Below are 24,354 nucleotides of genomic sequence, written 5' to 3'. Positions count from 1 at the left end.
GTTTCCTCATCCATAAAATGAGACTAATAATAACAGTCCCTACATCAGAGGGTTATTATGAAAAATAATAAAAAGAAATGTAATCACATTTCTAGTGCCTGGCACAGAAGCTTATACATGCATTGGTGGTGGTGGTGGTGGTGGTGATCGTGATCATTATCACCATCGTTATATTTAAAGAAAAAATTTTATTGTAAGCATCTGGTCTGTGTAATTTCTAGGATTCTTTCTTGGAAAGTCTGTGATTTTATGTTTTTAAGTCATTTTATGCCTCGCAGATCACCTATTTTTATGAAAATAAAATTACTAAATCATCAAAGTCTTATAATATTCCTTTATTTTGTAGCTAGTGGCGGTTGGCAGGAACCTGAAAATCCTCACACACAACGGGTAAGTCAAGGTCACCAGAGAGAGAAGATGAAATAAGAAAAGATAGAGTAAAAGACCGAAGATCTTCCATTTTATCACTGGATATGGCCTGTACTTAGAAGTCTGTGATGTGTATTTTGGTATCTATTCCACATAGAAAAAGCTTCTCATTGTAAAACATTAAATCACAGTGTTACTTCTTTCCAGTTGACTTAAGTTAATGGAGAAACTAGGTGTAGTTTTAGTTCTGTATCCAAGTTATGCATCAGAAAAAGGAAATTAGAGTTTTTGTTTTTTCTTCACACACCTACCAATGAGTTAAGGTTTTATTTGTTCTCAGATAGTCTTGGAAATATCACAAACATGTAGACATTTTTACCCCTGAAAACACCACTAATTTAGAAGATACCATTAGATTCAGTAATGGTTGCTTAGAGGATCATGACTTGAGTATCCTTTAGCAATTTATAGTGAATTGATCTCTACAGTATGTAGATCTCTACAAAAATCAGTATTATAGCTGATTTTTCTACCTCTTGAGCTAGAGTATGAAAAAGATTGTGAACTGCTATAGAAGTAGAGTATATACTATCAAAGTGCAAATTAAACAATAATTTACAATTATTCACCTATGACATCAGGAAAAATTAGAAATACTGAAAATATCCTGGGTGACAGTGTAGGGAAAGTGGGTTTTCTCACATATACTATTGTTGTATTAGTGTAAATTGGTACAGATTTCTTGATACTTCTCGGAATGTCACAGAAATACTTGCACTTACGCACAAAACTTATTTACCAAACACCAATCAAGGGCTGGCCCGTGGCTCACTCGGGAGAGTGCGGTGCTGATAACACCAAGGCCCCGGGTTCGGATCCCACATAGGGATGGCCGGTTCGCTCACTGGCTGAGCGTGGTGATGACAAACACCAATCAAGCACTTGACTACATGTCAAGGAGTGTGCTGAACAGTAGAGGTACATGGTCTCTTACCTTCACGGAGCTTAAGTCTAATGGCAAAAAAAAAAAAAAAAAAAAAAAACAGTGAAATAATCCCCAGATAAGGAAAAAACTATGATAAGTAATGTGAAGGAGGGATAAATTGTGTTCTGTGAAAATATCTTAGGGAGGATTTCAACTAGTTAGGTCCACATCTGAGGATGACAGCTAGAGAGGAGAAAGAATTTAAGGTAGAGGAATAGCATATGCAAAGAGCTTGTAAGTGGAAGAAGCAAAACATGTAGTAGGCACAAAAGTGAGTGTGATCAGAGTGGAGCATAGTATTAGGCAAATAGAGGTATTTGGGGTCTGACTATGCAGGACCATGTAGACCAAGTTAAGGAGTTTGAGAAGCCTTTAAGTGTTTTTAAGCAAGGTGATGACAGGATCAGATTAGTGTTTTTAAAAAGATAATTGCTGTAGAATTGAGAGGACAAAAGTGGTATCAGAAAACCTTTTAAGTTGTGTTGTAGCAAATCTTTACCTTATAAGACAACTGTGCTACACGATAAGATATAGCGTTTAAAAAGAATGACGTAGATCTATTTGTACTGGATGGAAAATCCATGATACTTACAGTTAAAAAGAAAGTTATAAGAAGTTCATCTTCCCTTGTATATGAGAAATAAGAAGACATCTATTTATTTTTATACAATAAAAGCTATATGTTTATACACAGTTGTTTTAAAATGCGTGCAAAATATAATACATATACTTGTGTCTCAAAGTGTGTAAGAAAAATGTCTAAACCATATTATTGGATATGTCCAATGAGTAAAGAGATCCACTTGGGCACGAGGGATAAAAGAGAAGTTTTACTTATTTTATTTATTTTTTTTTTAAAGATGACCGGTAAGGGGATCTTAACCCTTGGCTTGGTGTTGTCAGCACCACGCTCACCCAGTGAGCTAACCGGCCATCCCTATGTAGGATCTGAACCTGTGGCCTTGGTGTTATCAGCACCACACTCTCCCAAGTGAGCCGCAGGCCAGCCCTACTTATTAAATTCTTTAATTTTGTATATTGTTTGAACTTTTTACAATTAACATATATTGCTTTTATGTTTAAAATATATTTTAAAAATTGGAAAGTGTGATGGAGTGAGGGAAGTGGAATAGAGTATGAAATGTCACATTCTTAGAAATAAATGGTCCTGTGTCCATGCAGAAAAATAGGAGCAGTTGTGAGGGGGAATAAGTACTGAAGTGAAAGAGCAGTGAAAAGAGAAAAGAAACATCCGAGCTTTTTCATTGCCCATTTCTTCCTGTTGTTGAACTTGAAGTTTCCATTTCAATTCTGAAAATAGGTCATATAATGAAGAGAAATTCTCTTTGAAGAAAAAGGGCAAATTTGCTCACCTTAATAATTTATCTTCTCTATTCATCATGTTTCTAGCCAGTGTATTCTCTATTCATTACGTTTCTAGTCAGCATAGTTGATTAATTTGCGTGTTTCCTGTTAGCTTTTTCTCTCTTTTTTTTTGACAGCTGGTTGATATGGAGATCCAAACCCTTGACCTTCCTATTAGCTTTTTCATGAAACAAATACTGAGTCTTTGATATCTTACAGATGAACAAATTGATTGAATATTACCAGCAGCTGGCTCAGAAAGAGAAGGTTGAACGAGATCGCAAGAAACTGGCTCGGCGCAGAAACTATATGCCTCTGGCTTTTTCGGTGAGGATTTGGTACAAAAAGGAGTTTGCAAAGACCTGTGGGTCTTAAGAATAGTGATCATTTCAGAAAGTGGCCTTTGTCCTAGATTCCTTAATGGTGGAATCTAGGACTAGATGGTGGAATGGTGGAATATAGTTTGAAGAGTTCTTCAAACTATAGATGTTTAAGCCCACCGGTTATGCTTATTAGTTCTACTTGAGTTCTTTGTGTTTTAAGAACATTTGTATTTCTTTCTGCATCACTCTGTTCTTTTCTGATTATTCCACCAAAAAGGCTACTGTTTAATTTTGTGGGCACCACAGAACTCTACTTACACCTTTAGCATATTACAGAAAGTCTGAGAAGAAGGTGGGCAAGTGGTAGATTTTATTCATACTACCCATGTGGCCCACCTTTGATGTCCTAGTAGTAGTGGTTTCCCACCTTTAGCTATCATAATTTTTTGACACCTTCCCATATTGCTCCAACACTGACTTTTACACAGTACATCTGTGTGGTTAAATAAATGGTAATATATGCAAGTGGAATTTTTGGTAGGAATTATATATGGAAATCATTCTCTACCAGTTTATATACTACTAGTCAGAAGCAAGAGTTAGGATTTGAAGTTTTTGTTATTATCCCTAAGTTTTATTTGCTCTCACAGAACAATTTGTTTTCTGTGTGCTTCCTTGGGGCCCAACAGGTTGACATTCAATAACATTTATTAAATGGCAGTGATGTGTCAAGCACTGTGCTAAGCACTTTACATGTATTATTTTATTGAATCCTCATGACAGTACTGTGGTGTGGATAGTATATCCCCATTTTACACTTGACGGAATGAAACTTGGAAAGGTTAACTAACCTGTCATACTGTGTCCACATGAGCATTAGCTAAGACATTGAAACCCTAGGTATTGGTAAGGTCCATTTAAAAATTTCTAGATTAGAATTTAATAAAACATTAACATTTGCACAGCACCTACATTTACCAAAGAAGTGAATTTTTCTGAATAATCCAGTGGTATAATCAGCATATGCACTAGTGAATATTGTATTTAGGAGAGGAATTTGAATTAAATGCATCATTCTTCCAACTTTCCCATATAACCTGCCGGCTGTATGAGTTTGCTTCTATCTTATGCTGCATTTTTTTTTTTTTTTTTTTTTTTGTCTCTGTTGCAACCTGCTGCTATTTTGGGGCTCTACAGCAACACACTATTCATGTAGTGGTAAGTTCTCTTTTATGATTCTTGCTGACCCTGAAGAAGTTGGCAGATGATCACTGGTGTTCCAGGAAGACATTCGTTGTGTGTCTTAAACACTCCACATAGTTCTTGCCTGAGCCATAGGTTAGATATTTTTAGATTAATAGTAAAAGTTCACATTTGGTTCACTTTTACTACATTAATGTAGTTTCAGTCTTTGTGTTTGGTACTTTTATTAAGAATAGAATAAAACATGGGGCTATAAATTATTTTCTTGAAAAGAAGCTTTTAAATTAGCTTTTTTTTTTTTTTTTTTGGCTTATTTCCCTGAGCTTCTCATGCTGCCCCACCCAAAATTCTTCTTTTTGATAAATAGGATATGTAAATATGGACTTTCTAATAGGAATTTTTGTACTTTGTTTAGGACAAATATGGTCTTGGAACCAGACTTCAACGACCACGAGCTGGTGCATCCATCAGTACCCTTGCTGGACTTTCGTAAGTTTGGACATTCAGTGACTTTGAGGAGAAAAGCTGGTATCAAGATGAATATTGAAGGAATGTAATTCAAAAACGAAAACAAAGGGCCGGCCCGGTGGCACACTCGGTAGAGTGCGGCGCTTGGGAGCGCGGCGGCGCTCCCGCCGAGAGTTCGGATCCCATATAGAGAACGGTCCACTCACTGGTTGAGCGCGGTGCAGGCGCGACACCGAGGGTTGCGATCCCGTTCCCGGTCGCGGTGCGGACGCGACACCAAGGGTTGTGATCCCATTACCGGTCACGAAAAAAGACAAAAAGGAAAACAAAAAAAAACAATTGCCAATGGGGAAGAAGAATCTCATACTCAGAAAAGACCTAAACTAAAAGAATATTTTACAGTAGAGGAATACTTCAATTATTGATATCATAGACTTTGAGAACAAATCAAGTAGACCTTTGAGAAATTACTCCTTTTTATATTTTAGCCTTAAAGAAGGAGAGGACCAAAAAGAGATAAAGATTGAGCCAGCTCAGGCTGTAGATGAAGTGGAACCTCTACCTGAAGACTATTATACAAGACCAGTAAATTTAACAGAGGGTAATTTTATACATTATTATACTTATTTCTATTCTACATCTAATTCTGCTTTTGTTATTTATATGCCTTGCAATTTGAGATTTTTAATGAAATAGTTGTTAGTAATAAGATAATATGTAGATTTCAAACAATACAAGCAGAAAGAAAAATGATATGTAGAAAATAAAATATGTGTAATATATGTAATTGTTTGAAGAACTTTAAAATGTCTGTCAAATTGCTATATTGCAGTTTTTTGAACAAGACTCTTTATAAAGGCAGTATTGCTTTGTGTAATTACTGACTACATACAACTGATTTTGAAAGTCACTGTAAACTAAGCCTGGTTTCTGCCTTTCCTGCCAGTGACCACCCTTCATCAACGCCTCTTACAGCCTGATTTCCAACCAATCTGTGCTTCACAGCTCTATCCTCGCCACAAACATCTTCTGATCAAACGGTCCCTGCGCTGCCGGGTAAGTATTCCATTTGGTAGAGTTGCCATTTGTACAAGAGTAAAGCAAAAATAAACATGACTGGTATCTGACCAATGTCAAAACCTTTGGAATGTAGTAAATACAGAAAAACGCAGAGAACATACTAGGTGCCCAGGCACTATTTTAAATGTTTTCAATATAAACTCATCCTGACAACCCTTATATGGTAGGTAATGTTGTTATCCCTATTTTACCGATGTGGAAACAAGTATCAGAAGGTTAAGTACATAGTGCTAACCCCTGGAAGAATAGTGAAAGAGTATATAACTTTTAGGCTAGTAAAGAGGGCAGAAAAGGACTAATTTAAAAATAATCAACTTAAAGCTCTGAAAAAAGAAAAATTAGCAAAATCCAGGCTCTGGGAATCTACAAAACAAATGGCAGAGTTTCTTCAGTAAATAAATTGTAAAAACAAAACAAAATGGAAAAGAAACCTTTTAGGTCAATACTGTCCAACAGAACTCTCTATGATGATGGAAATATTCTCTATCTACACAGTCCAGCATTGTAGCCACTAGGCATGTGTGGCTATTGAGCACTTGAAATGTGATAGTGCGACTGAGGTACTGAATCTGTCATTTTAATTCACTTCAATAACCACATGTGGCTAGTGGCTAATGCTAATTAATTCACTTTAATAATCACGTGGCTAGTGGGAAATTTAAACACTGGCAGGATTTTTGATGTTATTAAAGAATTGTTTATTTTTTTTAGAAATAATAGTTTCTTTTAATATTTTTATCTTTTGGAGATAAATACCAAAATATTTGTGGATCAATTATATGATATCTGATACTTGTTGCAAAATAATCAGGGATTGGGAGTGGGTGAGAGTATAGATGAAACAAGGTCAGCCATTGTTGCTAACTGTTGAAGCTGGGTGATGGGTACCTAAGGATTTATAATACCATTCTGTATTTTTGTATATGTTAGAAAAGTTCCATAGTGAAAAACCTTTTGGAAAAGAAGGGGCAAAGGAACATAGAACTGATTATTCCAAAAAAAGCATGTAGTAAGGTAGATTAAAAGCCACCTGTATCAGTATTTACATTAAATGCCAATGAATTAAATGCTTCCATTAAAAGACAAAGATTGTCAGACTAAGTAATAAAATGAATGCAAACAACCCATGTATATGTGATGATTACAAGAAAAACAAACATGAGAATTCAGAAAGTTTGAAGGTAGATGGGAAAAGTATGTTGTATAAACACTAATTTTTTTAAAAAGAAGGATAATTTTTGAAAAGATTCAGTTCACAAAGAAGATACAACAGTCTAAATTTATATGCACTAAATAACAGATTCAAAATATATAAAACAGCATTTGAGAATATTACATAAATAGACAGTTCATCTTGGGAAATTTTGACATACTTCTCTCAGTAACTGCGAGAACAAACGATGAAAATCAATAAGGATGTAGAACATTTGGACAATTTAAGTAGCAAACTTGACCAAATGGGCATACATAGAACACTGTCAACATTTTTCAGAAGATGAAATTATTAAAGTACATTATCTGATCACAATGCAATTAACAATGCATATATATATAATATGAAAAGAAGAAAGGTTAAAAGATCAGTGATCTCAGCATCCATTTCAAGAAGTTAGAAAAAACCAGCAAAATTAATCTGAAGAAACTAGAATAGCAGGCATTGATGAATTAACAAACCAATATAAAATACAAAAGAGCAACAAAACTAAAAGTTGACTCCTTAAAAAAAGATTAATAATAGAAATATTGTATAAATTACATTAATATAATATAAATACTGTCAGTTATATGATACATCATTAATATAGTAATATCTACCAGAAGTAAATAAGCAATTTCCTTTAGTTCCATCACCCTCATTTCTAGGAGTCTACTCTACACCTCCACAAATATGTACCAAATTATGTAGAGATTATGGTATATCCACACACAATGAGTACTATAAATTTGTAGAAAGAATGTACTAATATGGGACATATTTTTAAATGCAAAAAGGAGGGTGCATGGCAGGTAGGCAACTTTTTGTGTAAGAAAGGACAGAAAATACAAATATGTATTATATAAAAATATACAAAAAATGCATGTGTACACACATATGAGAGTACTTCAGAAAGTTCATGGAAAGATTCGCATATTTTTTTAATTCTATTTTTCACAAACTTTTTGAAGTACCCTTGTATATAAAGTCACCCCTCCATATCCCCGGGTTCTATATCCCCAGAATCAACCAACTACAGAATGAAAATATTCTCCCAAAAAATAGAATAAAAAAATAACTGTACAACAATAAAAAATAATAAATTTTAAAATATGACATAGCAACTATTTACACAGCATTTACATTGTATTAGGTATAAGTAATCTAGAGATGATTTAAAATATAGAAGAGGATGTATGTAGCTTATATGCAAATACAGCCATTTTATATAAGGGACTTGAGCATCCAGGGATTTTAGTATCTGCAGGGGTCCTGGAACCAAGTGACAACTGTAGTCATTTAAGGAAGTAGTAAATAATTGTTATTATATTTTAAAGCATGGGATCTGGAATTGTACTACTTGAATTTAAATCCCAGCTTCCATTCTTGTTGGCTCCACGAAGTTGCATAAGTTACTTACCTTTCCTGTGTCTCATTTTAATCATCTGTGAAATGGGAACTTTAATAGTTACAGTACCTATACCTACCTCATAAAATTAATGTGATGTTTAAATCCATATAAGACAATGAACACATTGTTCAACACTTATAGTAAGTACTCAGTATAATAGTTGTTATTTTTGTAGTTTTTAAGCACCACAAATGTATACAGATTGAGCATCCCAAATCCCAAAATTCAAGATTTTTTGAGTTCTGACATGATTCTCAAAGGAAATGTTCGTTGAAGCATTTTGGATTTTGGACTTTTGGATTTGAGATGCTCAACCAGCAGGTATAATGCAAATATTCCAAGATCCAAAAAAACCCAAAATCCAAAACACTTTTAGTCCCATGTATTTCGGATAAGGGATACTCAACCTGTAATAATACTTGATAATGTGATTGCTTATATCCAGAAGTCCAAACATCTTCTTTTATAAACTTTGGCTATCAGTAGCATACACTCTATTTCAAAACTTGTGTAAAATCCAAAACACTTTTAGTCCCATGTATTTCGGATAAGGGATACTCAACCTGTAATAATATTTGATAATGTGATTGCTTATATCCAGAAGTCCAAACATCTTCTTTTATAAACTTTGGCTATCAGTAGCATACACTCTATTTCAAAACTTGTGTTCTTGTAGCAAAATAAAACAAAACTCCAGTAAATGCTATCCTTCTGAATTTAGCAGCTCTGTGGATAAGCAAAGTGCATTCTTGTTTTCCTGTGATACATATTATATTTGTTCTATTTTTAGAAATGTGAACATAATTTGAGCAAGCCAGAATTTAATCCAACATCTATCAAATTCAAAATTCAACTGGTTGCTGTGTGAGTATTTTGGGTTACTGTTTTGTTTTTTTCCAATGTGAAGTGTGTTTAATCTCAGCCTAGAAAGAGAAAATAAAGATTACATCAGAATAATCTTGCTTTTCTGTTCCTGTTTAGATTTTGAATTTAATTACATACCAGAAAGTTGAAGTTTAAATCTATAGACATAGAATCAAGGGTGTTCGTATCAGGGACATAGTAATGTAATGTGATCTAAGCAATGTGGTATATTGATTACTGGGTGGAGAATCACTAGTCATTCATTTACCTGTGTTCTGATGATAATTCATTGAGAGGAATAGATATGATTAAGTTAGTATTAACTCAATGGGACTTCTCAGTAGAAGGGAATTTTGTGTATAAAAATCACCTATCAAACAAGAAAAATACTTGGAAAAATTAGTAACTTTGGGGTAAGAGAGCCCTTTCTTAGGAAGGCAGGAAACCCAGAAGCCACTAAGGAAAAGAAACAGCTTTGACCTTAGCAAAATGAAACATGAGTGGTAGGAAACAAAATTAGCGATAAAGTCCTGAGATAGACAGTAGAGCCGGAAAGAATATTTGGTACTCAGGATAAATAAAAGTTTAATATCCCTGATATACAGAATTCCCACAAATTGGAAAGATAAAAATAGAGGGAGGCAGTGAGGTGGGGTGTGGAGCAAAGGATTTGAACAGGTAGCTCATGAAGAGGAATTCCACATAGTCAGAAGATATTTATGGAAAGATGCTGAGACTTGATAGGAAAATTTAAAAAATAAGTAGTACCTAATGCTCATAAGAATGTGGATAAACACCTATTTGCATACATTGTTGGTAGAATTGTGAATTGCTAGAGTCTTTTTGGAGAGTGGTCTGGGAATATCAAAACAAAGTACATAGACCTTTTGACCCAGCAGTACTGTCTCAGGAATCTATTTTGTAGAAACAAAAGCACCAGTAAACAAAAACACATTTGCAAATATGTATATTGCAATATTTTCGTGGCAGAAAACTGGAAACAATTTTAATGTTAATCTGATTAGCCATTAGCAAGGAAATAGTTGATTAAATATAGATACACTCATACCAAAGAATATTATGTAGCAATTAAAAAGAAGTCATCAGGAAACAGGTTTGGAAGTGCTGGTCTGGCACATGCAAAATCTGAGATAAATGGTTTTCTTAATTAAAAATACACTCATTACAGAAACCCTGAATGACAGGCTGTGCTTAGCATCAATTTCTTAAGCTTGCTTTGAGAAAAAGTGCTTTTTTCTGACATGGCATTAGTGCCTGGCAGCCTTAATACAGATGCTCTGGCCACACCTTAGACTGGATGAATCTACGTCCTTGGTAGTGGGATCCTTAAATTTTGTTACTCGGGTAATTCTGCTGCTCAGCATGAAAAATATCTAGTTTGAAGTTAAAATACCTTATTGCCTTGATTCTAAGAAGTACTTATTGTGTTTGTGCAATAGAGTTTATCTTATGTTAATGTATCCACAGTAACATTTATGCATGCTTTGTTCCAAGCACTTTTCAAAACACTTTTTGCAGGTATTATTTAATTTATTTTTCACAATAATATCAAGAGATAGATACCATTATTTTCCTCATTTTATAATTGAGGCACAAAGAGGCAAATATTTTGTCCCAGTTGTTACAAAGCAGTATCTTGGTATATAAACGCATAGCTGGGATTTGAATCTGGGTCCAGACCAAGCACACTTAAGTATATATTCTGTTGTCTTATTTAGAAAGGCAGCATGACATAGTGGTTAAGAGCAAGGACACTGGAGCCAGACTGCCTGGGTTTTGAATCCTGGCTCTGTCATTTACCAGCAAGTTATAATTCTTCCATGCCCAGTTTCTTCATTTTTAATGGGATAATAATAATACCTATGTAGTGCTGTTGCAGTGAAGATTACATGAATTAATATTTGTAAAGTGCTTAAAACATTGCCTAGCACATAGCAGGTGCTATATAAATGTTTGGTAAGTATAGGATACTGTTTTTACAGCCATACAATGTATTATTAAATCAGTCTTGGGTGTTAAGTTGCCTATTAGAATTACAAAAGCAAATTAAGTAAGATCTCAAAAAATATATCTAATAAATATGATATACACACAAACTAAACTAAAACTAAAAGTATTATATGTAAGATTTCAGAAATAACTCCTCATTACCAGTTCGGTTTCATGTCTTAAGTTCTTATTCTGGTGATGATATGATTCTTTAAAATTCTTTTTCTCTAACATATTCTAATTAACATGAAGAGCTTCTTTTTTTTTGATGTCCTAGCTAAAAAAAAAAGAAAAAGTAATAATTTTAAGGGACTGCAGTGAATATTAATGCATTTTTTCATTCATACGTAGCAATTATATTCCAGAAGTGAGAATCATGTCAATTCCCAACCTTCGCTACATGAAGGTTAGTATGTTACTTATTAACAGGAAGAGAAAGAATTGATTGATCAATGATGTGCGCATATGTGTATGTGGGTGGCTGTGTGTGTATTTGGCACAGGATGAAGTTATCAGGGGATGGAAGACAGTTTGAGATAATAAAGAGATTGAAACTTTAAATTTCTGTAAGCTGGGATTCCTGACAACAGCACCTTTGAAATGTATGTAGAAGGAGCAGGGTGCACATAATATGAAAGTGGAATCATAGCTGGGGGAAAAAAAGATAATGTTGGACCCCATAGGCATCTTTCATGCTTCTCCAGCCTAAAGATTCTCCATCTCATGTGTTTATTTATCAGGTACCAGGAAATAGCTAGATTTCTTCACCACAGCCCCTCTCTTCCTTGGAGTCCTCATCTACGCCCTTCCTCCCACACACACCCCCAATGAATAGGAGGATATTCTGCAGCAGCCTCTTTAGCTCTTTCATGCCATGCCACTCATAAAAACATTTACAAAAGGTCTTCAAAAAGTTCATGGAAAGATTTGTATTATTTTTTAATTCTATTCTGCCACTAACTTTTTGAAGTGCACTTGTGTGTAGTTCCTGTTCATTTGAACAACTTTTTTGCTAATCTCAAGAGAGTGCCAAACAAGGGCAAATTGTCATGGTTCAAGATGTCTTAAAAGGTTTTTATAGTCTAGGTGTGCCATTTTTTTCTATGTTAATACATCTGGCTAGCCTATGGCTCCCATATTTTATTTATGAGAGCTTCCTTCTTTTCAGTCCTTAAGTGGCAACCTGGGTGAGACAAGAGTTATAAACTTTAAAAAATCACTTAGATCATATACATGCCTCAGAATTTCTGGATCTAGTAACTGACCCTTTCTGTGGGATCTATCACATTTCCTGAATGAAATAGCAACTCCAGAGAATATATATATATATATATATATATATAGCCTAACATAGCGATAATAGAAAAGGGATCAGTGAGCATTTGGGAATGCAGTGATATATGGGTATAGGTAGGTGCTTAGGAATGATCATGGGATGATGATTTTGTGAAATATTTAGTATAGCAACTAAGAAAGTGGACCTAGGTGGTAGTAGTAGCACATGTCTGAGAGATGCTATTCCTATTCCCCAGGAAAGCCAGGTCCTCCTGACTCTTACAAATCCAGTGGAGAACCTCACCCATGTGACTCTGTTGGAGTGTGAAGAGGGGGACCCTGATAATATCAACAGCACTGCTAAGGTGAGAGCATTTTGCCTCATCCTGACTGACCCTGACATTGTCTGGAGTGGCCTCATTTGATCTGGCTTGAAGGATGCCACCCTGTCTCTCATTTCCACATCTAGTCAGCAAGTTCTTTTGATTTTACCTACTAATTTTTTTTACTTTATCCCCAAAGACACTGCCACTGCCCTATTTGAAGTTCTCATCATTTCTTACTTGGCCTGTGACAACTGACCTCACTGTTTTTAATGCAGCCTCACCTGCCTTTCCGCCCATCTTGTATATTGCCACCAGGGTGATCTTTCCCTTTTTTTTCCCCCCTTTCTTGGCACTGGCTGGTACAGGGATTGAACCCTGAACCTCAGTGTTATAAACACCATATACTAAGGATGATCTTTCTAAACTCTGATTCTTCATGGCATGCTGATCATTTAGCATCTCTCTGACTTTGGAAGGAAGTCCAGATTCCTTGGCATTTCAGAAGAGCTCCTTAATAACCTCATTTCTATCTCTTCTTACGGCGTGATCTTCCTCCAGATCCTCAAATTTAGCATTCTTTGAATTGTGCATATGAGTTGTAATGGTTATGGTCTGAGCAGAGCCAATGGATTATAAACTTTCAAGCTGGAGAATTTCATATGCTATTTGTTTTACATAGAATGCCTCCTTCCTATCCCCATTCCACTATCATATGAGGAATCTTCAAAATGTTCACAGAAAGATTATCATTTAATGCCATTTTTAATGAATTTTTTTTTGTGTGTGTGACCGGTAAGGGGATTGCAACCCTTGGCTTGGTGTCGCCTGCACCACGCTCAGCCAGTGAGCGCACTGGCCATCCCTATATAGGATCCGAACTGTGGCGGGAGCCCCGCTGCACTCCCAGCACCGCACTCTCCCGAGTGTGCCACGGGGTCAGCCCTTTTAATGAATATTTTGAAGTACCCTTGTACATGCTCTTTCAGTCTCTCAGACTAACTCGTACTCATTGTTCAAGACTCGTGAAATATCTCCTTTTAAAAGCTGTTATGCCTTCTAGATTCCTTCTGCTTACATAGAGCATGCATAGCGCTAACTGAATATTCAGTTGGGTGATTTTGACTCTCAGTAAGTGTTAGTTGAATGAGTGAAATGTGGCTCCTTTATATTTGGCTACTTGGTGATTAATCCAGTACTTGAAATTTTAGGACAAGAACTTTTCTCTATAGATCATCTATTAGTGATTCATAATTGAACATAATACACATAGCAAAAATTGGTAGAAAGGATGCCTATATCTTTAATTAGCTGTTATTCAAATAATAATATTAGAGAATTTCTCTATTCCCTTTTTCTTTTTTCCTTCTGCTTTTAAAGATTTCACTTACTAGCATCACCTCCAAAGAGAGATGACACCACGTGTCCTTGCTCCTTTTTTGAATAATACTAGTAAGCAGCTCCATTAGGACAGAGATAGAAACGAGTGCCTGATACATAGACCCAGTGTGTCTTTATCTTTTCTTGTACCTCCCTGTGACATTTGAATCCATAATTAGAAATTTGGTTGACATTCTTATCTGTTAACTTCCAACATAGTAAAGTTTGGGCCTAATTACAACATAAAGATAAGTCTGAAGAATGCTTAACTTTTCCATACCATAAACATACCCAGTATCCCCTTGTTAGAAACTATCATGTTGGAATCAGTGTTTCTCCTTGGTCTTTTCTTTTTTTTCCTTTTTGTCTTTTTTTTTTCATGACCGGTAACGGGATTGCAACCCTCGGTGTCGCGCCCATACCACGACTGGCAACGGGATCGCAACCCTCAGTGTTGCACCCGCACCGCGCTCAGCCAGTGAGCGGACCGGTCTCCATATGGGATCCGAACACTCCACGGGAGCGCCACCGCGCTCTCAAGCGCCGCACTCTACCGAGCGCGCCCTCAGTGTTGCACCCGCACCGCGCTCAGCCAGTGAGCGGACCGGTCTCCATATGGGATCCAAACACTCCACGGGAGCGCCACCGCGCTCTCAAGCGCTGCACTCTACCGAGCGCACCACTGGGCCGGCCCGGTCTTTTCTTTTTTAAAAAAATGGTGAACTGTTTCAGATATGCCAAAAAATACGTAGAATAGTATAGCAAACACCCATGTGCTCCCCATCCCCTTAAGAAATAAATCATGAAAGACACAGTTAAAGCCTCCTGTGTTCTCCCCAGTTGAATTCCCCATTGCAGCCCCAATGAAGCAAGCACTCACTTGACTTTATTATTCCCTTAAATTTCTTTGTTCTTATACTTTTACTAGAAATGTCTGTATTTGCAAACAATATGTTTTTAAACTCTCTATTAGTATAATGCTGTATGTTTACTGAAACTTGCTGCTTGATTCCATATGTGTAGATCAATGTAATACTTTGCTATATTCTGTTGAATGAATGTCATATACACACACTGGCCCCTTCTGAGGCAGGTCTGTCTGTGTTGCTCTCCAGGTGGTGGTACCCCCCCGAGAGCTTGTTTTAGCTGGCAAGGATGCAGCAGCAGAGTACGATGAGTTGGCAGAACCCCAAGACTTTCAGGATGATCCTGAGTGAGTGATCTTTTCGTGACCCCTGCACCGGATACTAGATGCCACTTATATATCCCAGTTTTTTATATGGATTCTTTTAAATAACTTTTTTTCTTCCTGTTTATAAAAATAATTACTGTAAAAAATTTGGGAAATATATATAAAACCTTAAAGAAGAAAACATAGTAAAATTAGCCCACTACCAAAGATAAGCACCATTAACATTTTGACATTTGTCTTTCCAGATATTTCTTTTATCATTGGGATCATTCTGTAAACATAGTTTTTTACCCTCTGTTTTCACTTAAATATATTTACCCATGTTATAAAAATTTTTCAAATGTGTGATTTTCAATGGTTATGGACAGAATACAATATTCTGTCTCGATAGATTTATCATGGCTTTATTCCCCACCCTCACCCCTTAGAGTAATTAATAGATTTTACTCTCTTATACCTAATAAACAAGAAGTTAAAAAAACAAACCTTTCCCTGGATGGAGAATGCATCAGTCGGGATCCAGTCTAAAAACAGAAATTACATCATTGATTTGAACAGAGAAAATGTAATATAAAGAATTGTTAACTGGGTAACTTAAAAGGTTAAAAAGAACTCTGAAGTAGCAACTTTATGCTACTTCATAAGCATAAAATTTTAGAGATCGCAATTTTATGAAGCAGTTACTAGGGCTGAGGGGACAAAGGGAAATAGTTAGAATTATTAAAATCTAGAAGTTTGAAGGAGGGGTCCCATGGAGCTGAAACCCAGACCTCTAGGGAGGTAGGGTAGGAGACACTGTTTGCCAGTGCTGGAGGAGGGGTGGCATGATGAAGCTAGTTTTATAAAAATTAGAAGACTGCAGCCAGATACTGCCACTTCCTGAAGTGAAGCAGCATCTCTGGTGAAGCCCACAGGAACCACAAGCAAACAGTAAATTCAAAAGGAACAGCAAGACCCTTCTTCCTCTAAGCTTCTAGTTTCCCGTTAGAGCCCCCTATTGACAGAACCTGACAGGGAGCCAGCCTACAAAGCAAAAACGGGCTTAGCAGTATCCTGTGTCAGGAAGCAAGGTACTGAAAGTTGGGCTTGGAGCTGAGAAACAGTAGCTTAATGAACTGGCTCAGGGAACATTTAAGGTTTTTTAACAGAATGACTAAAAGCTCCTTCAGCAAGATATTGGAAAGAAGAGGTAACGTGATAGTTTGGAAAAATAAAGTGAAGTTAAACTGTAGTACAATGATTAGCAAACTTGGATTAACTCCAGAAAGCACTAGGGCAGGTATTTTGTTTATAAGTGTTCCAGACCTCATCCCCAGAGGTTCTCTTTAGTAGGTCTAGCTGGGGACTAGAAATCTGAATTTGTTTTAAGAAAGCTTCCCAGATATCCGTGATTGCCTGGGAAATTAAGGGTAGGAAGAAAGACTTACTTTTTCCTTTTTACTATTTTTAGCTATATGAATTTTTTTACATGAATTTTATACATATCAAGGGTTTGGTTAGTTACTATAACACAAAATGTAGTAAGTACAATAAGTACAGTAAGTATAATAAGTAAGTTAGTACAATACAAAATGCGTTCTCTGAAATCCTTTATGTGGGGCCTTAAATTACACTAATTAGGTACAGAAATTTGTTAGGACAAGGTAAACTTTTGGAAAGATCATCTGAGATATCACATTCCAGTCTGATTACATGACAGATTAATGACAAATTGAATTAATTACATTTTACACTGTTATACTGTATAGAACTTTCATATATCTGAAAATTAATGCTATAAAATACCATATAAATATGGAAATATTTAATTCCAGTAATTTTTCTGAGAGTAACTATCATTTGGGTAGCACATCAAATTTTGTTTATTTTGTTGCCCTTTTACTTTTTTTTTTTTTTTTTTAAAGATGACCAGTAAGGGGATCTTAACCTTTGACTTAGTGTTGTCAGCACCACGCTCTCCCAAGTGAGCTAACCGGCCATCCCTATATAGGGATCTGAACCTGTGGCCTTGGTGTTGTTAGCATCACACTCTGCCAAGTGAGCCATGGGCCGACCCACCTTTTACTTTTTGAAACTAAGTTATTAAATCACAAACTTTAAGAGCATGTGAGAGAAAACTGAAATGGAAACCCCAACTGAAGAGACTTTTCTATGCTAAAAATTCCTTATTTACATAGGTTATTTACAAAAACACACTGATTTATGGTGTTCCAGGAGTTACTTTAAAGCTTTGAATTGTTAAAACTTCCCATATTATCAGTCTGTGTCCTATAGAAATGTTACCACATGTGCACAAAGGAAAAGGAATGTTTGTAGCACCATTGTTTACAGTAAAATTAGCAACAACCTCTGTGTATATCAATTATGGTAAATACATGATTGAATACTATGCAACAATTAAATAGAATGTAAAAGGTCTGTATACCAATATGGAAAGGTGTTTTTGATAAACAGAATGAAAAAAAGCAAGTTACAGAATAGTGTGTCCCACTTGTGTTAGTTAAGAAAGCCAAAAAGGGTAAGTTTATAGAAAAATATCTGTTAGGTTAAGAACCATAGTGTTTACAGTTTTTCTCTGTGTGCTGAAGGGAAGAATAAGAAGAAGGACTTATACTTTTTTTACATTTGAATTTTGTATGACTCTATTTTACTTTTGTAATATCAAGAAAATAAAGAGATCAACATTTCGCCGGAGAAACTCTTCACTGCTGATAAACAGGATAGTGGTCATATCTTGTCATCAAAGATAAGAATGACTGTAAAATGACTGTAAGTCTTAGTTGTTTGGCTGACTTGTGACCTACCTAATACTGTGCTTATTTCTTTCCATAGCATTATAGCCTTCAGAAAGGCCAACAAAGTGGGTATTTTCATCAAAGTTACCCCACAACGTGAGGAGGGTGAAGTGACCGTGTGCTTCAAGATGAAACATGATTTTAAAAACCTGGCAGCCCCTATCCGCACCATCGAAGAAAGTGATCAAGGCACAGAAGTCATCTGGCTCACCCAGCATGTAGAACTCAGCTTGGGCCCACTTCTTCCTTAAAAAGTTCCACAGGCGGGCAGATCCCAAATGACAGTGTCACCATAAACTCGCATTAAGATGTGGAAGCCACTGCTTCATTAGGCCTTGTTTATAATGATGTACTCATGCACTACTGAATCCTATTCCTAGGAAGGTGGAAGCATAGGGCAGGCATTAGGAACACAGGGTAAATTCTGTTCCTCTTGCTGTCACCCTTGTTGACATCAGTAAGTCTGTGTCTCCCTCACTGAGCCCTGCACGTTGAATAACAGCAGCATAGTTCCATCCCAGTAAAGGGGATGGCTGTTCTTTGGAGTGGCATTATCTGACCATCCTATCTCTCGATCTGATCTCACAAAGGATCACAGTCTCACAGATGAAACTTAAAATGGTAACCCAAAGGTGGACCTGCTATTAATGATCCAGCATTGGTCTCAATGTACCGACTGCTTTCTGCATTCCATTAAGTATAATCTAGCAATCTAAAACATATCCCTTCACTTGTCATTGTGGCTCCCATTTTGCCATAGATTTCCATTTGACAGAAAAATAGAATTGTCACCTTGTTTTGTGATGATTGGAAAAACTTGTGAAATTCTTAAGGCACTCTTACTTGCCTTCTTCTAAGGGAATACAGGACACTTATCAGTTGCTCTTAAATTTTTTCCCAGTAGAATATGGAACTTTGAAGAATTTGAGAAGCAAGCAATTCCACGTCATGTCAAGGGGGTAGCAAATTCCATTCATTTTAAATATTGCCACCATATCCAGGGGTCAGTGCTGCCACAGTGAGGCAATCCTTATATCAAGTCTTACTCCCTACTCCTTCTCTGCCTCTTTGACTCTTTGGGACCTGGAAAGAACACAAAGAAAACCTGAGTGGACAAGTTCACTTCTAGAATGCAGAAAACATTTTAAAGTTTAGATTGTTAGCATGATCTAAACTAGTGTTTTTTTCCACTGATTGTTGAAGGGAAAATTAACTATTGTAATCTTTTGAATCTGAAACTGGATATTAAGAATAAGAACTTTTTCCCTTACTGAGTTTAAGATTTTTGTCATATGGTATATCAAATAAGACCATTTTGATTGTAAACCATATAATAGTTTAGCAAGTAGCCCAGAATACTGGCTTAACAGCAGACATGCTGTTTTCACTTGGTATCCTGGAGTTGGTTGCTAACCTTAACTTCTGTGGTATTTTCTAAAATGAGACTTGACAAAAGTAGACCACCAGCTGCACCACATTTTCTGTAAAAGTATTGTTAGTAAGTGGCCAACAGACTTCAGAAGAAGAGAATTTTCCTGTTTACCCTGATTTTGCTTTTAATTTTAAGACTTTAGTTTAAAAAATAAATATACTAACCTAGAATACAGACAGGACATAGTTCTTATCAGCTCCCCTTGAAAAATGAAAATAGGGAGCTTTTGAAAGACACTAAATTGTACTCTTAAGGTTAGACTGGTTTTATGAAACAATATTCCCATAGAGTAAATATATGCAGCAGTGTGAGAAAAAAATACTCATCTCTAATAAGGTTTAGCCTCTTAGGAGTTGGGGCAGAGGGATGGGTGATTACAAATCTGCAGACTATAGAAAGAGTGTAATTTTTTGTGACCCCACAGAGTGTCAAATTAATTTTTATTTCACTACCTGCTAGAGCCTTCTGTGAAACCACTGCTTCATATTTGTCAGTGGGGGAAACGGGCATCAAAGTAGAGCATAGCTTCATATGTTTACACATTTGCATAGACTACACACAGTTGTACGTCATGCATTTGTGGCATGTAGCTTGTATTTGTTCCTCAAAGTAATAATGTTCAAGTAGTGGGTCTCATTAGTCTTGTGTGGCACAGACAAAAAAACACTTCTGATCATAAAATTCCTTTTTTCTTCAGAAGCCAGAATTAATTTACAGAATAACAGAGCCCTTGGTTTAATGTTTCCTCAAGATAGGTTTTAGTGCAAGCTGGTATTCTGTGTGTTTGTAGAAATGGTTCAATTTTGTTCCTCAAAGTAATAATGTTCAAGTAGTGGGTCTCATTAGTCTTGTGTGGCACAGACACAAAAACACTTCTGATCATAAAATTCCTTTTTTCTTCAGAAGCCAGAATTAATTTACAGAATTACAGAGCCCTTGGTTTAATGTTTCCTCAAGATAGGTTTTAGTGCAAGCTGGTATTCTGTGTGTTTGTAGAAATGGTTCAACACCTGCAGCTGGTCAATTAGGATTTTTATTTGTTGCCTTTTTTAATTAGATCAAGTGCAAGATTTTTAATTCTAGTCATTGTCCACCACAGGAGAGTTAGATGTCATTAGCACTTGAAACTACAGTTTTGGAAACTTAAGGCTGAGTTAATTTGGATTTGTGATTTGATTCATCCTCCAAAGTTTTCTTCTGTTCAAAGTGCTTATAGGCATAATGAGCTAAATGTCATGCATATTTGTGAAGAAACATTCATTTTGGTCCCTTTTGGGAATGAGAAGCACTCCTTGACCTTTATGAATGACAGGTTACTGTTTTGCCTTATTGCTTAACTTAATGTAGTGAAATAAAGCAGACAAAGCTTGAGTGTGTCTTTTGTTTGGTTTCATGAAGACTGATTGGAAGTAGTATGGCTCAGAGTCAGAAGATGGGGTGGAGTTAAGAGAGTTAGAATATGACAGTCAGTGGGGCATGTTCCCTTCTATTTCTTTGAATGGACTAAGCTGAAACCTCATATCAGGTTGATTTGTTATAACATTATATAGGTAGGTGTTGCTTGAGCTCCTTTTATACATGTTCTCGGAGCATTATATAAATGTTGTTAGGCCTCTACCAGCTTTTATCCTGCATCATCGCTCCCAAAGATTTCCTTTCAAATACACAAAATGGTTTAACCTCCACAAGTGGTCACTCACCCACCTTCATCTGTCCCATATAACTCTTCCTTCCCTCCTGTTACTGTAGATGAATTATTCATACTCCTCCTGTCTAAAGCCAGCCCCATCTCTTAACACTCAGTCTCATCCTCTTACCTACTCAAGGATGTTGGTCAGCAGTTCTCCCCTTCCTCGCCTGCATTGTTTCTATCACATGTTATCTCATTCTAAAGAAATTGACCTCACACTACTCAGCTGCCACCCATTACTCCGTTTACATCAGAACTCCTAACTCTGCCTTCCAGTTCCTCCTCGCATTCTCACCTGAACCTACTCCAGTTAGGCTGTCACCCCCACCACTTCATCAAATTGCTCTTGTCAAGGTTACCAACAAACTCCACGCTGTTAAATAACAACAGTCAATTCTCTAGAGAGTGGCTTCCGGGGCTAGGGCCCGTGGGCTGCGGCGGTGCCGGGACCAGTAGCCAGAGTGGAGTTGGCCAGGAGGGGCCGATGGGAGGCCGAAGAAGGCTGCACCGCTCAAACCTGGGGTTCCTCAGACTCCCGTGAACAAGATTGATGAACATTTTGTTGCAGATTCAAGAGCCCAGACCCAGCCCTCGTCTGTCTGTAGCACTGCATCTTCCACACCAGCAGCTGTCCCCGTGCAGCAGAACAAGAGGGGTACCATGGGCTGGCAGAAGGCTGGGCACCCGCCACCTGATGGCCAACAGAGAGCAAGTAAGAACAGGCACAGGTTGTCTGATTTGCACAAATCTGCTAACCGCAAGAACCATAATATAAAACCTAATCTCTGTATGTCAAACCCCTCATCTTCCTCCTCTTCTTCTTTTTCTTCTTCCAACTCAGCACAACAGGGCTCTCTCAGGACCTTGCTTGGAGATGGTGTTGGCAGACAGCAGCCACGGACCAAACAAGTGTGCAACATGGAGGTGGGTCTTCAAACCCAGGAGAGGCCACCTGCCATGGCGGCCAAGCACAGCAGCAGTGGACACTGTGTTCAGAACTTTCCTCCGTCCCTGGCTTCAAAACCCAGCCTGGTCCAGCAGAAACCAACCGCATATGTGCGGCCGATGGACGGCCAAGATCAGGCTCCTGATGAATCTCCAAAGCTTAAGTCATCTACAGAAGCCAGTGTGCACTGCACGTCATACAGGGGGGTCCCAGCCAGCAAGCCGGAGTCAGCCAGAGCCAAGGCCAAGCTTTCCAAGTTCAGCATCCCCAAGCAGGGGGAGGTGAGTCTTCTCCCAATACCACTTATGTGCAACTCAGTAATTATAAGTGACTGCTCGACTGTTGTGAATTCAGTTTCCATGTTTCTTTTTTTCAGAGATGTGGCTGATTTCTTGTGCTAGAATTTGTAGCAGTCACTAAAGGGGGAGGCAAACATGAATAATATTTTTGTAAAATCTCAAATTTATTATCATTGCAATTTTTTAGGTACCAAGTGCAGGGGTGTGTGTGGGTGTGTTGAGGAAGGAATGCCTCTTCATTATATTTCAAGGGATTTTTATGAATAAGCCAGTGTTGACTGAGATACTACATACTAGAAATAAAAGCACTTCAAAGGCTATAATTTTTAATATGTAAAGAGATTAATTTTCATGTAAAAGAGTTTGAAAACTCAACATTTTTGTCAGTTTTGAAATAGCTCAGGACAAATTTCACAGAATAAAACTCATAATAATTTTTGAAGTAATTGTTTAAATGATTCAATATTGAATACGGTGAATATTCATATGTATCAGATATCCCATCCATATTATAATATTTAGATCCAGGTTCATTCATGTTAATCATAATTCTTACTCGAACTCTCCTTGTCCTATAGAAGTGATCTTTGATTATATGAGAAAAGTGAAACATTTTAGTTCGTAATCTTCTGGTTGGCATTCTGATTTTATTCTAAAGTATTCATTGCATTACAGCATGTATGGCGTGGGTGTATTGAGTATTAGAGTTCTAAAAAAGCAAGTCATAGAGTTATGGAGATGGCAAAGATGCACTGACTAGTCACGTGAAGGCTAAATCTGGGTGGAATGAAGTTTTGTTTTAGAGAAGTGCATCTCATATTATATAACAAATTGATGATAGTCATCAAGAACACATGAAGAAGAAATACGATTGTGTACCTTTGTTGTTTTGTTGTGTTATGGTATACTAACTAAAATAAAGTGTGAGTTCCAGAAAAAAAAAAAACAGTCAATTCTCAGTCTTTATTTATGTGACCTTTCAATAGCATCTCTTTCCTTCTTGAAAGACTTTCTTTACTTGGTTTCTGGAACACAACACTCTTGGTTTTCCTTCTAACTTACCGGAAACTTTTCTTTATGTTTTGCTAGTTCTTTCCCATCTTTCCAACCTTGCAGCGTACCAGGTCTCATTTCTTAACACTTCTTTTTTCTCTATGCTCACTCTTAATGATCTCACCCAGTTTTCAGGCCACCTCCCAAATTTAAATACCAATTCTGTCCAAAACCACAGTCTGGATTTTCTCTCACCACATCTGCCTCTTCTGCAGTGGTCCCTAACTAAATGGCAACTGTATCCTTTCAGTAGCTCACAACAAAAACATTGGCTCCTCTTACATCCCACATTCAATATATCAGCAAATCCTAGCAACTCTGTCTTCAAACTCTGACCACTTCACACCATCTCCAACATTACTACCTGGGCCAAGTCACCATCATCTATATAGACCCCTAGATTATCATCACAGTAGCATACAAACTGGTCTTGAAACCACCCTGGTCTCTACACCCCCACCCCTTAGTCAATTTTCAACACAGTAGCCAGAGTGATTAAGTCATTTCTCTGGCTAAAGTCCTTGAAAGTCTTCTTGGTTTGCTCAAGACAAAAAGAAAAAAATACACAAAATCCTAACAGTACTGTATGAGGTCCTATGTGAACTGAAACTCACCCTCCACCCCACCCAGCCTCCTCCTCCTCCTCCCCCCCCATGTTCACTCTACCCAGTTATACTAGCCTCCCTGCTGTTCCTG

The 24,354-nt window shown here is 37.0% G+C and overlaps 1 protein-coding gene and 1 long non-coding RNA gene across 4 annotated transcripts in view; both read left to right on the top strand.

Moving 5' to 3' along the window:
• DCTN4 (dynactin 4 (p62)) overlaps positions 1-21,041 on the top strand; it is a 30,839-nt gene extending 9,798 nt beyond the window's left edge. Inside the window, exons 4-15 of one of the 3 annotated variants that reach the window (XM_008587214.1) lie at positions 347-390; positions 2,939-3,046; positions 4,240-4,260; positions 4,661-4,734; positions 5,202-5,314; positions 5,660-5,769; positions 9,190-9,263; positions 11,625-11,679; positions 12,806-12,913; positions 15,367-15,464; positions 18,276-20,300; positions 20,507-21,041. In XM_008587214.1, coding sequence (XP_008585436.1) covers positions 347-390; positions 2,939-3,046; positions 4,240-4,260; positions 4,661-4,734; positions 5,202-5,314; positions 5,660-5,769; positions 9,190-9,263; positions 11,625-11,679; positions 12,806-12,913; positions 15,367-15,464; positions 18,276-18,489 — 1,019 coding nt within the window. In that variant the 3' untranslated portion in view covers positions 18,490-20,300; positions 20,507-21,041. Of the gene's footprint in view, positions 1-346; positions 391-2,938; positions 3,047-4,239; positions 4,261-4,660; positions 4,735-5,201; positions 5,315-5,659; positions 5,770-9,189; positions 9,264-11,624; positions 11,680-12,805; positions 12,914-15,366; positions 15,465-18,275; positions 20,301-20,506 lie in introns of those variants that run through there. The other 2 variants (XM_008587216.1, XM_008587215.1) reach the window with 2 other exon arrangements.
• Positions 21,042-21,892: 851 nt separating this feature from the next.
• On the top strand, positions 21,893-23,551 carry LOC103602779. Its single transcript, XR_551556.1, has 2 exons — positions 21,893-22,072; positions 22,202-23,551. It is a non-coding gene; the product is annotated as an uncharacterized LOC103602779 (long non-coding RNA).
• The last annotated feature ends 803 nt before the right edge of the window (positions 23,552-24,354 follow it).

Source organism: Galeopterus variegatus, unplaced genomic scaffold (genome assembly GCF_000696425.1).
Source record: "Galeopterus variegatus unplaced genomic scaffold, G_variegatus-3.0.2 Scaffold4289, whole genome shotgun sequence".
Taxonomy (NCBI): Eukaryota; Metazoa; Chordata; class Mammalia; order Dermoptera; family Cynocephalidae; genus Galeopterus; species Galeopterus variegatus.
This window is presented reverse-complemented; position numbering and strand designations above follow the sequence as displayed.